This window comes from Cucumis melo, chromosome 6 (assembly GCF_025177605.1).
Source record: "Cucumis melo cultivar AY chromosome 6, USDA_Cmelo_AY_1.0, whole genome shotgun sequence".
Classification (NCBI taxonomy): domain Eukaryota; kingdom Viridiplantae; phylum Streptophyta; class Magnoliopsida; order Cucurbitales; family Cucurbitaceae; genus Cucumis; species Cucumis melo.
In genome coordinates, this window is record NC_066862.1 from 23,456,276 (window position 1) to 23,474,624 (window position 18,349).

The 18,349-nt window shown below is 29.5% G+C and overlaps 1 protein-coding gene across 2 annotated transcripts in view; it reads left to right on the plus strand.

Moving 5' to 3' along the window:
• Positions 1-14,502: 14,502 nt before the first annotated feature.
• The window catches only part of LOC103491742 (cystinosin homolog), a 39,535-nt gene continuing 35,688 nt past the window's right edge, over positions 14,503-18,349 (plus strand). Inside the window, exons 1-6 of one of the 2 annotated variants that reach the window (XM_051086297.1) lie at positions 14,503-14,688; positions 14,816-14,948; positions 16,992-17,081; positions 17,289-17,413; positions 17,509-17,551; positions 17,689-18,009. In XM_051086297.1, the coding sequence (XP_050942254.1) occupies positions 14,570-14,688; positions 14,816-14,948; positions 16,992-17,081; positions 17,289-17,413; positions 17,509-17,551; positions 17,689-17,880 (702 nt within the window). In that variant the 5' untranslated portion in view covers positions 14,503-14,569 and the 3' untranslated portion in view covers positions 17,881-18,009. Of the gene's footprint in view, positions 14,689-14,815; positions 14,949-16,991; positions 17,082-17,288; positions 17,414-17,508; positions 17,552-17,688; positions 18,010-18,349 lie in introns of those variants that run through there. The other variant, XM_051086293.1, reaches the window with a different exon arrangement.

The following is an 18,349-nucleotide window of genomic DNA, read 5'->3' on the forward strand; positions in this document are numbered from 1 at the left end:
TCGTTCAGCTCCAAAGTCGTGGAAGATGACAAAGAAGAATCAACATTTCACACAATAAAAACAAGCTTCTTTTTTAAATAGTCCAGAGCTTAATATTGTCAGTCATATGATCCTGTTGTGTTTTTGGTCCTATTTTCTTTATTTAATCATTTTATTTAATTATGGTTTTAAATTATTTTATCTGGATTGAGTTGTTAGACTTTGGCTGGTTGTTGAGATTTGCTCTTTGTTTTTCGATTGTGTTGCTAATTTCGTTTCTTATTTGCTATCAAGTGCGTGTGGAAGTTGATAGAAAAATATTTCGAAAAGAAAAAGTCAGAGACAAGTTTGTGTACTCCTGCGGTGGGAAAAACATGAATATGATATAAAGTTTTTTTAATCAATTATTAGAAGAGAGATTTGAGATTATCAGAGATCAAGTAATGTTTGATTGATTGCATAGTGATGTCTGATTAAGGAGGAAATGTCTCCTTTGATGTTTCTATCACAAACACTAGTGAATATTCTTCCGATTCATTTGTCAGTAAAAATGTGTCACTAAGTACAGCATGTTGAAAATATGTTTAGAGGCTTGTACTATCTCTAATCATGAATTCTATCACAAGACGATATATAATATTTTATCATAGGTCAAGGATCCCTACGTGTAGATGCTATGTCATCGAACTGGGTTAACAATATTTATTGTTTCAATAGTTTTTTCTAGCTATTACTCTCTAAGTTGATACGTTAGTTATTAACTGAAGTGTGTGCTAGAAGCAACTTGTTAACCGAATTCTTTTTTCAAATGGAAATAAGAATTCATCAATGTTTATAAAACAGATTTTTGGGCTTTTCTCTAGCCCCTTTTATTAATAATATTTAGCGCATTGTGGAAGTCGTGTACCCCGTACACGAGTTTGCTTGGAAATCCTAGACGGGGTCCACGACTTCAATGCATGGACCCCACTCCCTTCATTTTAAATTTAAAGATATGCAAGTCATGTACCCCTATAGTACATATTGAGATTTTTGGCCTTGGCACACTTGCATATGAAAAAGTCGAAATGTCACACTGTGACTCGGCGACACCTAAACGAAAGAATTAACCTAAACTACTTGCAAGACATAAAGATAAAGTGATTTGGGGGTATTCGGGCATACGGCCATCCGTAAATAATACCTTGGACAATTATGCCCTTGACATTCTTCCCCACCTAAATGGTTGACGTCCCCGTCAACTGGCGAAGTTTGAAATCTTCTATCTTCTGCTTCCACACTTTAAGATCTTCGACACGTTCCCAGCTGGTCTCCTCCACAAGAAGGTTCTTCCACTTTACCAGATACTCGTGGATCCTTCGTGTGGGTCTTCTGCCCCTCCTTACTCGCTCGGCCAGAATTTCTTTAACATCTTTGTCTTCCTTTTGACTAAGGTCGATAATAGGGGGTACACCATGGACCGTTTACGATTTTCAAGCAAACTCGTGTACGGGGTATACGACTTCCACATAGTTTGACTTCTCCTCTATCCTATTTTTGACATTATTTTTTTTTAAAATGTATTATTAAAAGAAAAAGATTCAAGAAAATAAGACTATCATTGGTATATGAACACCCAAGCAAGCTGCACGATTTACCAAAATGTGGCAAACCCAATGAGAGAATCACTAAAAACTGAAAGCACTAGAAAACAGGGTTTACCTTCCATAATTCAATACACCGATCATGTCCAACAATAAGCTGTAATCTTTCTTTTCGTAGGCAATCGATAGTCACTACTTCGCTTTGGTGACCAAACAATGTATTTATATAAGCTCTGTCATCCACATTCTATATCTTGATAGTTCGATCAGACGAACCAAAGAAAAGTTCTGAAGTCCCTTGCCTGGAAGACAAACACGAAACAGGTCCCTCTACGATCAGAAAATGCTTGTGAAAAGCCACAGTAAAATGCCTAAGTAATGCTCTCGACGGCCATAGAACTCTATTTTCAATCAAGTTTTCCGTTCCATGTTTTTTAGGGTGTTTCAGAAATTAAAGGTGGAGGAAAGAAGCTTCCAATCAAAGTAATTAAGAAAGGATACACAAAATTTGGGATAACAATGTCCATACATTTTCACTATTTTTCTTATTAACTAAAACATATCCTATATTTGTTGGATCTTTTGGAGAATTTGTTTTTTGCAGCTTCTTTGGCTTATAAAGGCTTTTCACATGTCTCTTTTCTTTATATGAATGAATATGGTTGCTAAGTTTAAAATTAGAAAAAGATAAAATAAAATCCTCAATTGAATATGACAACAAAAGAAGGGATAATTTTAAAAGGCTAATATATTTATTCCACACAACCCAAATTATTTTAGGTTTCAATTTATTCTCAGGAGTTTTTGACCATGTAATGTAACAATAAGCAATAGGCTACAACAATAAATAGCAATTACCTGAATATGCTCCCGTGTACGAGTATCCCATCAGAACTGATAGCTAAGGAAAAAGTGACTGCTTTGTAGCCCGACCTTGGAGATCCTTAGCACCATGCAATCTCAATACTTCATCAGACCATTGATATTTTACCCCTTTTCCATTGTCTACATCCTAGTGTAAGATGGTACCATCCTTGGACGACGAAAACCCCTTCAAATCATCTTCAGATAGAGCCACAACGGTAATAGATTGTCTGAGCTTAATCAAGAATTGAAATTCATCTCTAGCTACTGGCTTTTGACACTTGAATGTTGGATAGATGTTACCACACACATTAACGCCACCATACACCCGTCAAAAAAGTTAAGTTGTTTATCACCTTTTTCCTTTGCATCTCCTTCTTTGACCTCACTTACGATGGGGGGTAGAGGTTCTTCAATTTTAGTGTGTCAATGGAGATGAATGTTAAATATGCACGATATTTTAATGCGACGTTAATAGGTTTAGTGAAAAGGGTTTAGGTGCAGCTTTCTTTTTCTTTTTCTTTTTCTTCTTCAATTTTTAGCATATAACAATTGTTTTATCCTTTTATTTATAGCCTACTCTGTAGAAAGCTATAGTAAAATGGTATAAAAAGAGATGAGTCTGAAACCACGAGTGAAATTTGGGGAAAGTGAGACATGTGGGATGAATTACAAACGTTGCTGGAATTTGGGAAAGTAAACCGAAGATAGTAGAATTGTTTCATGAGATTGATGGAGGTACATACGCATAAGTTGACCCAAACACTAATAAATATCAAAAAGAAAAAAAATTCAAGGTATTAAACAATAGAGCATGGAGCATGGATGACTCAGTGAAGCATATTAAGGATACGTCTGACTACCTGGTCTAGCATATTAAGTATAAGGTGACCAAGGTGTAACTAACTCATTTTGGTTAGTTTAGTTTGATGGTTCAACACAAACACAAACACGTTGAGCTCTACATATTTCAGTTCTAAGCAACAATTTTCCCCCTCAAAAGATAAGAACCAAATAGAAAATATCTTGGTGTTACCATGCAATTCATTAATCGAGGAATGATTATGATATTTGACCAAATCATAGAAACTATATTAGAACTCCTCATATATGTTACCAAATCAAAAATCAAATAAAACTAACTTCCTACTTTATCCCTAAATCTCTATTTCAACAATGTTAACAAAAATGTGCATGTGTATGTAGTCTCTTTTTAGGAAAATTGGCAAACGTAGTACACGTTTGGTCTTATTGGCAAACGTAGTACACGTTTGGTCTTACATTTCAAGAGTAGCACACTTTTTAAAAAACTCGTAGATTTGTTTTTTTCGATCAATTTCGGCCGACCTCGACACCTAGATTCTTCTCAAATTTTAAAAATTGTTTCAAGTTTCAACATCATTTCTTGGACCATCTTGACCAAACTCGACACTGAGATTTTGTGTTTTGTTTTTAAATTTCAAAATAAAGGGTATTCTCAAATGACCAAAATAATCCTTGGAAGCCTGAACTTTTGATATTCGTAAACCCTAAACCCTGTGCTCATTCCGATCAAGACGAAGCATGTTCAGCTGTCGTAACGTGATTGCGACACAGGACGTGGCCGACGTCCTTGGTTATTTAATCTTAATAAATAATAGATTTGGTATCGCCACAAACCATATTAAGGTGTAATTGGTCACCAAAAAATTATTGGTCTACATGAATTCAGATTTAGGTTCGGGTGTCATTGATAATTATGTTAGGTCGGTCGTTCGGGAGTCAGTTGATAATTATGTTAGGTTGGTCAACGTAAATTCAGATTTAGGTGAAATAAATATCAAACCTAACAAACTATTCTGAATGTTACAAGTCTAATCAATTAATATCAAACATGCAACATATTTAATAAACAGTAAACAAAAAATTAACAACAACCAAATTAAACTCTAAATCTAACAAATTTACATTAAATGGCTTAAACCTAACAAATTTAAAGCATAATAAAGTAGAGAGTAAGCTCAAATCACCTAAATCTAACAAAATTAAAGCAATTAAAGCAGAGGGAGCTGAGTAAATTCAAATGACCTAAATCTAACAAATTTAGATCACATCGAAATTAATTATCCTAAATCTGCTAAATTTGATGCAAAAATAAATTCAATTGGCCTAGACCTAATAAAATGAAAGCACATTAAAACAGAGGCAAAATTTGATGCAACAATAAATTCAATTGGCCCAATCCTAACAAAATTAAAGCACGCAAATAAACTCAAATGACATAAATTTAACAAATTTGAATCACATTGAAATCAATTGGCCTAAGTCTGCTAAATTTGAACAACGCCATAAAATCAATTCAATGAATTAAAAATAAAAACAAATTTGAAAAAATCCATGATCACAGTCTCAAAAGGGAAAGGAAGGAGAGGAAATTAAAAAAAAAAATTTGAAAATCAATTTGGCAGAATAGTTTTCTTAGCTTTTTTTTCAACCCTGATCTCCATCTAATGTACCTCCCAAAAAGAAATCATCCTTTGTTTTTATAGGACAGTGAAATGGTAGGTTTTTTAGACTATTGAGAAGAAGAGAGGATCGTATTTTTTAGAGTGGAGAAGGTGGGGAGAGTTGTGAAGAGGGAGAGAGAAAATTAGGTGAATTGAGGAAAAATAGAGAGGATACGTGAGATTCATTTTTTTTGTTTTCTCGCTTTTTTGTTTTTGTTTTTAAAAAGAAAAGGTTAAATTCAAATTCATATCCAACTTTCAAAATAAAATAGAATAAAATAAAGTAATAAAATAAAATAAAAAAGCAAATAAATAAATAAATATAAAAAAATAAAAATAAAGAACAAAATATGGTATCTACATTCCTCTCAAAATTGAAGAGATCCCAAATTTCAAGAAGTCATCCTCAAACTTAAATATGTGAAGGTAATTTACTTTGAACGATTTCATAGTTTAGGGTTGGACTTTTAAGTTCTGTTACATGTTTTTTGTGAAATCTGAGGTGAATAGAATAGTATGCAGTTGGTTTTCTGTCGTAGTTGGACATAGAACTAGATTTTAAGTTAATGCAGATGGTTTCGTTCAATGAATCACGACAATTTCATCAATCTGCGCTTGTGTAGATGAAAAATCTCGACTGAGATTGATGAAATTGCCTAGAGATCTATTGAATGAGTCCCGAGATTTGTTGTGTTTCATATTCATTGTGTGGGGTAAATCTAAGAGTTGATTTCATTCGAGATTAGACCGAGATACACAATACTGAAATGTTTTCATGCATGGACTTGGATTGTGGTTTTGTGTTTGGAGTCAACGCTTGTTGGGAGTCAATCCCACTCAACCGTGCCTACAACTTGATCTAGTTGGTTAACTCCACGGACTTAGTGAGGTAAAATGCGGCATCATGCATGCATTATGTTAATTTTAAGCAACATTGATGATACGACTTGAAAATAGTGTTGTTGTTTATGTTAGTGTATGATATGTGTATATTTCATTCTTTAAGGGCGGTTAATTATGTGGAACTTTAGGATACGTTCATAGCTTTTGGAGGGGACATATATGTGTTTAGTGTCTTTTTACATCACCTTGAGGCCAAATTTGTGCACTTGAAAGGAATTTTGTTCTAGTATATATGTAGGAATCTGATTATTGTGTTTTATGTTTTTATGAACAACGAATGTGCGATTTACTCTTAAAAGAATTTTAGTTGGATTGAGGAGTTCACTTCGTCACTTTATATACATTTTTATTGTTATGTTGTAGTTTTAAAGGGGGTTAATTAGATGGAACCTGGGGGGGGGGGGATATGTGTTGTAATGGTTTTTCTACATTACTAGCTAGTATCACAACAAGTGCTACGAGTGTGTTGGAGAGGAGCGACGATAGGAAAAATTCAGCGATGGCGCTATGAATGGTGGTTGTGGCACAATCATGATTGGGGAAGAAGAGAGGTGAGACAACCAAGAGAGATGATGCGACTATACCTCAACATTTCGTGGCTTAAGCGTGGCGGACGAGGTGAACGATAGATGAGTGGCAATACACGACAATGATGCTATTTGAAATTGTTAGAAATTGATGATACTTGAAAAATATCATAAATTAGTAAGAAATTCAAAAATCTCTCCTTTTTACTTCCAAAAACATGCATTTTGTCATCGGCATGAAAAACTTAGTGGTTGTTTTTTTCTTTCTTGGGGCTTGCGGTTTGAGGGGATTAGGGTTCTCATTTCAACCCCCTTCCCCCGCCCGAACCCCCTTTCCATAACATCTCTTTGTCTTTATTCAATCATTTTCATAACTCTATTATTTTTGTATTAGTAAGATTTTGTAAATATTAAAAAAGGATATACAAATTTATTTTTTCTTCTAAAAAAGTATTAAATTTTAGTTTTTTTAATTCAGTATTGTATTTTAAAATATTAGTAAAAGGTGGACAGTAAAATTAAAAAAAAAAACTTATGAAAATTAGTTTTAGGGAAACTTACATAAATGTAACAAAACTGTAAACTATTTAAGGTCTGTGTAACAAAGCTCATAAGGTTAGTCATTTTTTAAATATTTCAGGTTTGCCCTTCCATCTTTCTTTTCTTCCTCGCGATTCGTCTTCCTTTTGTTATTTCGTCTTCCCCGTCCTACGATTTTGTCTTTCTTCTTTTCTCTTTTTATTTTCTGCGATTTATTTTCATCATCTTTCTTATTTTTCAATTTTTTATTTATGTCGTTTAATCTTTCCATCGTTTTTCTTCTTTTCCTCTTCGTTTTTTTTTTTCGCTTCAATTTTTTTCCATCGTTTTTCTACTTTTCCTCTTCGTTTTTCACTGCGATTTCTTTTCATCGTCTTTCTTCTTTTTTTTTTTTTTACGCGTTTACATTTAGGTAACCAAATCTAAATTACTGTATACAAGACTGTGTACAACCAAATAGCAAAATCTAAAAGATCGTGTATAAAGAATCTTGAAAAAAAATCATTTACATTGGAGTAGCCAAATGTTGCTATCCAAATCTAAATAATCGCGTATCAAACAATAGTCAAATCTAAACGATAGTATACCAAATATATAATGTGCATTGTTGACAGGGTCATTTTTTATCTTTTTTATTGTGGGTTTGTGAGCTTTTTCCATTTTCGAAATTATTATATACGGTGTAAATATTTTGATATATTTTTTAAAAGACCCCTATATTATCTATGAACAACTATCAAAATTGAAGGATAACCAAAAGTATTGAAACTTTCCAAAGTCCTAGAACATAATTAAAATATATGGTAAATAGTAAAAAACTAATTCTAAGTGTGATAGTAGCAATTATACCCTCAAACTTTCAATAAAAGCAATTGAACCTTTAAACTTCTAAAAGTATTTAAAATTTGACCCTCAAGCTTACGATAATTGTAAGAATTAGACTCACAAATGATTAAAATTCATCCTTAAACTTTATAATTAATACAATTTATACAATCATGCAAATTTAATATAGTCTAAATTTAAAATTTGGATAAATTTGAAAGCCCAATTTTTAATTTAAAAATTTAAGGATATAATTGTATCTATTTTTTCCTAAAATATATCTCCAAATTAAATTAAAAGGTATTTGTATAATTTATCCTAAAATCTATCCAACAACCCACCGTGAGATTTGACTTTTATATATATATATATATATATATATATATATATATATATATATATATATATATATATATATATAAAAGATTTATTTTTCACATGTTAGAATTCGAATTGATATATAATTTATAACTTTTAAAAATATACTCATAATTTATATTTTCTATTCAACAAGGATAGTTGACATCAATTTCAAAAACTTATTTGAAATTCTCTTTTAAAAAATATAACAAATCGACAAAATATTAACACTTTATACGAATTTCAAAAATGGAAAAAACCTAGAGGCTCACCGTGTAAAATACCAAAAATGTTTCGTCAACCACACAGTCAACAACGTGCGTAATATATTTGCAATCGTTTAGATATGACTACAATTTATTTTTTCAATTCTATCGTTTAATTTTGTTACACGATCAACATTTCTTTTTCAAAATTTGGTACACGATTTTTTTAATTCTTTTGGTACACGATCGTTTAGAGAAAAACAATCGTTTACTTTTTTTACACGATCATTTACATTTGGCTACTCTAGTCTAAATTATTTTTTTTCTAGATTTTTTATACACGATCGTTTACTTTTTTTTACTCGATCGTTTACATTTGACTACTTCAATCTAAATGATTTTTTTCAAGATTCTTTATACACGATCTTTTTTTTACACAATCATTTACATTAAGCTAGTCTAATCTAAATGATTTTTATTCAAAATTCTTTATACACGATCTTTTAGATTTTGCTATTTTTTGTATACAGTCGTTTAGATTTGGTTACCCAAATTTAAACGAGGTAAAAAAGAAGAGGAAAAGAAGAAAGACAATGAAAAGAAATCAGCGAAAAAAAAAAAAGAAAAGAAGAAATACGATGGAACGATTAAACGACATAAAAAAAGAATCATTTAAGAAGAAAGACAATGAAAAGAAATCGCAACACAAAAAAAAAAAAAGAAAAGAAGAAATACGATGGAAAGAAATCGCAGCAAAAAAAGAAAAGGAAATCGCAAGAGAAAGATGATGAAAGCAATCGGGAGGAAGAGAAAATATATGGAAAGACAAATCTAGAATATTTAAAAAATGACTAACTTTATGATATTTATTACAGGAACCGTAAATAATTTGGTATTTTGTTACGTTTATGAAAGTTTCTCCGTAATTAACATCCTCTTTTTGATAGTTTGTTAGAGTTGGTTGGGATTGAGTAAATTGGGCCAAACCAACTCTCTCCACTATATTCCGTGTTTTATGTAATGGGTCATATTATTAATCATCTTAGTTATAGGTGAAAGGTTTGGGATGAATCTCAATAACGTTCAAAAGAGGTTGATATATTTTACTTAAATTTTGATAGACTTTAAAATTTATTTCAGAAATACTTAAAAACCTTTAAACTATTATGGCTTTTTCAATCTAAAAAAAAAAAAAAAATTGTTAAAATCAATTTTTACTCACCAAATTTTTGTTTTATTCCCCAAAACTTATGTGCTACATTTTTAATCTTTCTTTCTAAAACACATTTGAATTTTAGAGCGAAACTTTTTATTAAAAAAAGAAATGGATGGATTGCTCTCCTTATCAAATTTGGTTTCAAACATGTTATTTAATGATTTTAAAAAATGACAAATGTTTATTATTTTACAATCAGTCACAAATTCATAGCAGTTTTTAATTTTCAAATTTAAAAGAAAAAGAAAAAGAAAAAAAAAACAGACAACTGAATTGGATACCAAACTGGTCAATTTAAAATCTAAAAACCAATAACTAAAATCCATCAACTATCAAAGGACCTCTTAGTATTTACATTGATATAATTAGTAAGTCAACATTTAAATTGATAAAACTAATAAAAGTTAGAACAACTCTTTTCATGTATAGAAAAAATTTATTCGGGAATGTAGCAAAAGAGTAAAGAAAATGGATTTATCATTTTCTTTAAAACAAAGAGTCTTTTCGAAAATATAACAAAACGATAAAATATTTATATTATATAGAACAATTCTAAAAATAGAAAAAACTCACAGGCCCACCATAGAATATACAAAAAATGCTCCGCCAACAATGCGCGTAATATATTTGATAACACGTGTAATATATTTGGTACACGATGATTTAGATTTGACTATTGTTTGGTATACGATCGTTTAGATTTGTTTTTTCAATTCTATCATTTAATTTGAATACACCATCGTTTAATTATTTCATTCAATTCTATCATTTAATTTAGATTTGTTATATTTATGAAAATTTTCCTTAAAATAACTCCCCTAAAAAGTTATAACAATTCAAACATGTATAATATTTATAATAGAATATTGTTTCATAATAAAAATGGGAGGGACTACTATAAAATTATTTCATTCTTCACAAAATAAATAAGTAAAACAAAAACAACCCTAATTTCATATTCTAAGATTCCTAGAGTTTGAAATTTTGACTATTTTTTTGGAAACAATAATTCAATATTGCTCACCAAAATTATAACTTGAAGATATTTATAAAATATTTGATGTTGGGGTTGGTAAAATAATGAATATATATTTTATAGTTTTTAGAAAACATAATAAATGTTTTGTTAGTAAAAGAATATCTGCTTTTTTTATTGTATATGTATAATAATATAATTTAGGCCACATGCAGATTTGGCATTTAAATATCATTTAATTTCATAAATAATATAGTTGTTTGAAAAAATGACAAAAACATGGTGAATCGTAAGCTTTTTTTTTTTTTTTTTTTTTTACGAAAGGTATTGTAATTAAATACATAGGTGAGAGCATAGTACATATAGGTGCCAATTGAGTTAAACTAATGTTAGTAGTTAATTGTAAACTTGTTCCAAAGATACTGTGAAAATATAAATAAATTAAAAAAAAAGCGTAGGAAAATAAGAACAAAAACCGGTGTGGAAACATCATTCATCTATGTCATCGTCCATTCAACTACCTCGACACATTACTTTTTCTTTCTTTTTTTTTTTTTTATTTTATATAATTTAAAAATTTTGATATTGTCTATGAGGTTTATTTAATTTTTAATTTTTATAAAACAATACGAGTTTTGAAATATTCTCGACCTTCTTCATTGGTGGCTTTGAATGGCAACAGATTGAGAATATTCTCTATTTTCTATCTCTAAACTTTAAAATGCATATAACGAGTCTATAAATTTTGTATTGTTTGGTTGATAGACTTCTACAGTTTAAATCTATATCTAATACAAAATCAATCCAATCACACATAAAATTTATAATATAATATAAGAACATTGGTATAAGTACCTTGATTTATGGATAAATTCCTTTTATTCATATTTAAAAACGTGTATTTAATTTTGGTTGTTCTTGTGCTTCTCTTCTATTAGGAAATCGTGGACTAGGTCCAAGACTTTGCTAGTATGGCAGGTTTGACCTAGACATTTGAGCAAATTTACGATTTTATGAGATTGTGGACTAATTTTATGAGATTGTGGACTTGGTCTATAATTTTCCTAACTATTTTTACTTTTTAAAGAGATAATCAGAGAGATAGCATTATTTTCAAAGGCCATTTTGTAAAATGGCAAAACAAAATGCACGTGCGTGGTATTTATAAAATACCAAAATACCCACATTTGCGGACTGTAATCATTTAAATGTTTGTGCTCTTATCAGAAGTCTCTCTAGTATAATTAATCATTATTATGCACTTATGTGTCTGTAATTAATTTCGACGTGTTAATATCATATCCAAACTCCTATCATAACCTCTTCATAATATCTCGAGTTTTGACAATTTGGTGGATTATTTTAACAACTTTATTTTTTTTCTTATTTCAAAATAATCATATTATTATTTTTTATTGGTTGAATCTCAACTCTTATTTTTATTTCAAAATAACCTTAATTGTTTGAATCTTAACCTTTAATGCTTTGGAAATTAAAATTAGTTTTTGTATTAGATCTTAATTTATTTTTTAAATTTAAATTTTTAACTCATAGCCAATCTTTCTTCACCCCCTCTACGATGTTTAAGGGTCTTGTTCGATGGTAGATGGAATGAAAACAACCGTTATCATAACTTCCATTTGATCGAAATGTATATCACTTTGAACACATCTTTCAACCAGTTTGTTTATCTAATTTAAACTAAACGTTTTCCCTCTTTCAAATATTTAATTTCCCGACTTACATTGTACATTGATGGTTGTAGCAATCATAATGTTATTACTTAAATTGAAAAAATGGAGTTTTACAAATAGTGAATTATGAACTAATATAGATGTTATATAATGAATAAGAAATGGATATATGGAAACACATTAAGTCCAAAAAAAAGGTAATTCCGATAAAACGAAACTTAAAAAAGGAATTAAGAAAAGACAAATATGACGTCACACGAGAGAGACACGGGGACGTAAAAAAGGGGATCCTATCAACTTGTTTCGACCTAGGACAATAAGCTCATGAACTTAGTCTTACTTCACCATCGAAAAACAAAAAAAGACTTGCATCTCCAAGTTTAACTCATATGTATCTCGTTTCTTTTTGGGTGTGAAGTAGTATCAAATTGAAATACCCAACAAGCATTAGCTCTTCATGAAAAGGAGGTGATACAGCTGCACCTTTCGGTATGGCTACCTTGTTACGACTTCTCTTTAATCACCTAACCCTGTATTTGGCATCTGCCTCCTTGCAATTAAGATAACGACTTAGAGCATGGCCAACTCCCATTATGTAATTGAAAACTAAACGGATATATGAAAACACATCAAGTCTAATAAGAAAACAATCCCAACCAAATGAAACATTAAAAAATAAATTAAAAAAGGACAAATATGTATGATTGCGTAAAAATGAAAAAGCAATGTCTCTATTCAAAAGGTAAGGGAAATTACAGAATTGGACACTATAATTAATTGTTATCGAAAAATTACTAAAATAGACCCATTTTGAAGGGCTTCTAGATTTTGGGATTGTTTTTTTTTTTTAAAGTTAGAGTTTTTAGACAAATGAAGTATTAAAAATAAAAAATGTTCTTGCATGAAAATTTTCTTCATTCCTCTTTTACCTTTCAAAAAAACATTAAAAAAAAAAAAAACTTTCTTTTCCCACGTTTTCTTTTATTATTCTCTAACTTTTTTCTTTCAATCACTCTTGCCATTTTTTTATAATTTTTAGTTACTCGTGAACACTCGTTATTTTATGAAGGGTTCACTTTTTATTTATTTATTTATTATTATTATAGATAATTCTCTTACTTTTTAATGTTCTCTTACATAAATTTTTAAATCTTAAATGTATAATCCAAAGTCAATTTTATAATATGTATAACAATTTTTTTGTTTTTCTTTCATCTTGTAACTTCCAAACTCTAAAAATCCAACCTCAAATAAATTATAAAGTTGTTCTATGTGATTTAGGGTTAGTATACCCATTATTTTATGAAGTTTTTATAGCTACTATTTTTATATCTTACAACATCTCACAACTTCCAAACTTTAAATATTCAATCTAAAATCAATTTTATACTTATTTTATGTGATTTTATAACATGTTCAAATATTTTCTTTAGTTATTTTTTTAATATTGTAAACATCTTGCTCACATCTCACAATGTCCAAATTTGAAATACCTAATCCAATGAGATTAGTGAGAGATGAAGCTCATTGGCGGCAAACACACGGAAAAGGAGATATAGATAAAAAATAGTAGCCCAAAACATGTGTAAAACCACCTTAAATTAGATAAAACAAGTATATAATTGATTTGGGATTTGACATTTGAAGTTTGGAAGTTGCGAGATGTTTGCGAGATAAGAAAAATAGTTGCTAAATTTTTTCTAAATAGATGTAGAAGCACCCTAAATCACATAAAACAAGTATATGATTGATTTGAGATTGAACACTTAAAGTTTAGAAGTTTGAAAGTTGTATGATGTTTGTGAGATGAAAAAAACAAAAAACTTTACTAAATATGTATTAAATAACCTTAAATCACTTAGAATCATTTTAAAATTGATTTTGGGCTGCACATTTAAATATTTAAGAAGAGAGCATTAAAAACTAGGGGATTATCTATGACCCTTTCCAAAATAGGAAGAGAGTTTGTGGAAGAGTGACTGAAAATTCTGAAAAATGAGACGAGAGGTTGAGAAAAAACAAGTTAGAGAGAGAGGAGAGAAAAGGTGGGAAAAGATAGTTTTTTTTTTTTTTTTTTTTTTTATATATTTTGTCTTGGAAGAAAAAAGAAGAAAGAAAATTTTATCGTAGGGATATTTTTGACTCCTTCATACATCATTTATCTAAAACTCTAGTTTTAAAAAACAACAGTAAACATCTACAACCCCTCCATTATTATTGGATATGGGGAAATATTCAGTGTAAGAGTGGGACACACTTGAAACCAAATCAAGGTTGCCACGTCATATAAGTCCTTTTTTCTTCTATCTATAAAAAGGAACGGTTGAGATCGAAGGAGCTTCACATAGAGAAGAATATCCTCCGGCCTCCGGGTTCCCCAGCCTGATCGAAGAGAGAAAGAAATAGAGAAATGGGTTCATGGAATTCGATTCCGATGGAGGTCATGTACCAGGTTTTAGGATGGACATCCATTATATGTTGGGCCTTTTCTGGATATCCACAGCTCCTTCTCAATTTCCGACGAAAAAGGTAATTAAGAATCCATTCCGGCAGCAGCTGTGGCGTTGTTGGGGATGCTGTATTTGTTTCTGTTATTGATGTGTGTGTTATGGCAGTGTTATTGATGTGTGTGTTATTGATGTGTGTGTTATGGCAGTGTTGTAGGATTAAGCTTTGATTACGTGGTTCTGAATTTCACGAAGCAAGCTTCGTATTTGATTTACAATGCTACTCTCTTCTTCAGTCCTATTGTTCAGAAGCAGTATTTCGATAAATACGGCTACGATCAGGTTCAATTTTTCCTTCCCTTCCTCCCTTCACTTTCAAACTCACCGCCCTTCATTTTACCACCACCTTTTTTTTTTCAAATTCCTTTTTGTATTATTTCTTTTTTAAGAATTCATTTCTTTTTTTATGCTCTGTTTTTATTTAAATTGAAACAAACTCAATACATTTAAATAATAATAATAATAAAATAAACACTAAATTGCAAAGCTAGTAGCTCCAATTATAAGATAAAACTTGTATTAAAAGTTAAAATGAGAACAATGAAGAGATTTAAAAGTCAAATTTATATAATTATATATAAGTTTCAACGTCCAATTTAACATTTCCATAAATTAAGATATAAAACTCAATACATATATATAGATACCTATTTATATATTACATGCATTAAAATAAATATAAAACAAAACCGATAAAGAAAAAATAGTGAATTTTATGCATTGTTTGTTTTTCAAAATTGGTACGAATTAGTTTCATTCATATGTATTTTTTTTTGGATGTTGTGAGTATTTTGGAAAAAAGCTTTGGGTGCATCAATTTCATATGTTTTTCATCTCTTTACCAAATAAAAATAAAATTATTAAATATTTTAAAAAAAAGACTATTTTTATTTAGTGAAGAGATAGAAAATATTTAGGTTAAAATACACCTAACCATTTTCTGTCATATGCATATTTGTAAATTTAGTTTTTAGCTAAGAGGTTTTTTAAAAATTAAAAATAAACACTTCATACAAAAAAAAACTACTAAAAAGATAAAATCCATTTACATTTAATCTTTTTCCGTAAATATTTCGTCAATTTTTATATATTGGACCAATTTTCCAGTAATAATAAAAAGAGGAGTGCATTTTTCTTTTGTTAATTAATAATGCATACAAACAAAAGAGTAAAAAGTGAGAATATTTTTTTTTGTTTTTAGAAAAAAAGAAAGGATATGAAATCTTTTATTTAATAAAAAAGAATGGACGCCCCCACCGTATTGATGACAGAGAGAAAATTTTGAAAAAAAGTAACAATAATGGAAGGCTCATTATTGGAAAGAAGAAAACAGAAAATAATTAACAAAATATGGAAAGGGAAAACGATAGGAGAGATAATATAAGAGAAAAGGGTAAAATAAATGAAAATATTGAAAAATATTAAAATAAACAAATTAATTCTTTTAAAAGAAAAGAAGAAGAAGAAGAAGACGATGAAGAATCTTAAAATATAAAAACATTATAATGATATTTATGCTTTTCTTTTATAGACTAATTACTTTTGTGATTTTATTATTCTGTGTCTTTGATCAACGAATTCTCTTTAAAAATAAATTAAAAAAGAGAAGAAAATATAGTGTCTCTTTGAAACTTTGTAAATATAGGAAGCTTTTACGATTCGTGTAGTATTGAATACTATTTTGATGTTAACATGGATAAACTCTCATTTAATTTATTATAAATTAGGATTTAAAGGTAAATAATTTTAAAAACTTCTTTTGTTTGTAGAATTAGATTAAATATTCAAATATTTCTTTAATAAAAATAAAAGTAATCGTTGAAAAATTAGGAAAAAAACATAATAATAAATGAAAAATTATCAAAAATAGAACATTTATAAAATATTTAGACTTGATTGTATAATAAATTTTGTCTTTTAACGATTTTCTTTTATAAATAGTTGGTTAAAATTTTCTAATTTTGAAAGAAAAACATATTTTAAATATTAAAAAATGAAAGATGAAATTATTATATCATCTAAAAAATGAAATTATTAAAGAAATTTTAATGGAGGTTGGGCATCGATCCTAAAATGTAGTAGATTTTTTTTTTCTCTTGTTTAAATACTCACGAAATATTACAAATAGCTAGCCATATAAATAAGGAAATTATTTAGGTAGATGTAGGACTACATCTATTTTTGTAAGTTATACTAAATTGTGTGATTATAAATTGACATATGAAAAATTCTTTTAACTTACTTTTAGAATATTTTAATTGTGCGTAATGATATCGTAATACATACATATAAATGTAACTAAATAATTTTGATTGATTACTGCAGATGATACCGGTGGCTTTGAGTGACGTATTTTTTCCCTCGCACGCTATTCTATTGATCTTCGTCGTCACACTTCAAATTGTATTTTTTGAAGTTAGTGGTTTGTTCTCTTTTTAATTTAGGGAGTAGAGAGTTTAAAAGAATATGTAGTTGCAAATTTCAATCTGAAGAGTTTGTGGATCCTACAACTAAAAGCTATGAGCTTAACTTCATTCTTTGCCTCAAACAAGCTATGTGTTTTTATCTCGGGTAACTCTCAGTTTGGGCTATTGTAATGATTGGATTTTGATTTTGGTGCAGCGTGGCAACCAGAAGGTCTCGAAGGCAGCCATCGGCATCTTTGTGTCTGTATGGTTCTTCGCAGCAGGTTGCGTTTTGATAGCTAGCTCAACCCATTCATGGCTTTGGCTCATCTCCATGTTCAAGTAAAACCCGTTATATTTGCCCAAATCCCTCAAAATAATCATTTTTAATAATGTAATTCACCTAATAGTAATTGTGGAATGTGTGTGTATTGCAGTTCAATTCAAGTTTTTATGACACTCATCAAATGCTCTCCTCAGGTTTGACTTTTTGTTCTGCTTAGTACAAGTTCGACTCATAAACCACACAGATATATTTAATTTACTTCTCCATATTGTTGTATTATATATATATATATATATATTAAATGGAAGTCCCTAATGTTTGTAAAATACAGGCATTTATGAACTTCAGCCGAAAGAGTACAGTGGGATTCAGCATTGATCCAATAGTCCTTGACCTCATTGGAGGAGTAGCAACTTTAGTTCAAATGAGCGTCCAGTCAATTGACCAAGGTCACCATCTATTACTTCTCTGCTTTAGTTTATATCTTATCCCTTTTGGTTGGATACTTTCATGTTATAATTAGATTAAACCTTTAGAAGCTTAGCCTATAAGAATGTAGCTTCCTTAGTTTAGACTTTGTAACGATTTAAATCGTTATTATTATTTAATTTGATTTGGTTTTTGAAAACATTAGCATACAATGAGTAATAACAAGACTAAGAAATTTAGAGGTGGGAGTGTGGTATTTGTAAGCTTATCTTTCACCGACTTAAAACAAGAAACTAATAAGTTATAAAATAGGACTAGTACTGTAATTTTAAAATTTTTGTTTGTATTTATTTAGTTGGTTAAGATTTTGCAATGATTCAATCATTGAAGTATTTATATCTTATTGTATAACCAATGGTTCTTTAATTTGACTGAATTTTCAAGGTAGGAACTAAATTAACACAAAACTTGGACTTTATATGCAATTTCATTGCACATTGAACTCTGATTCGTTACAGGTTCTTGGATGAACTTTTTTGGAAATATTGGGAAGCCCTCGTTAG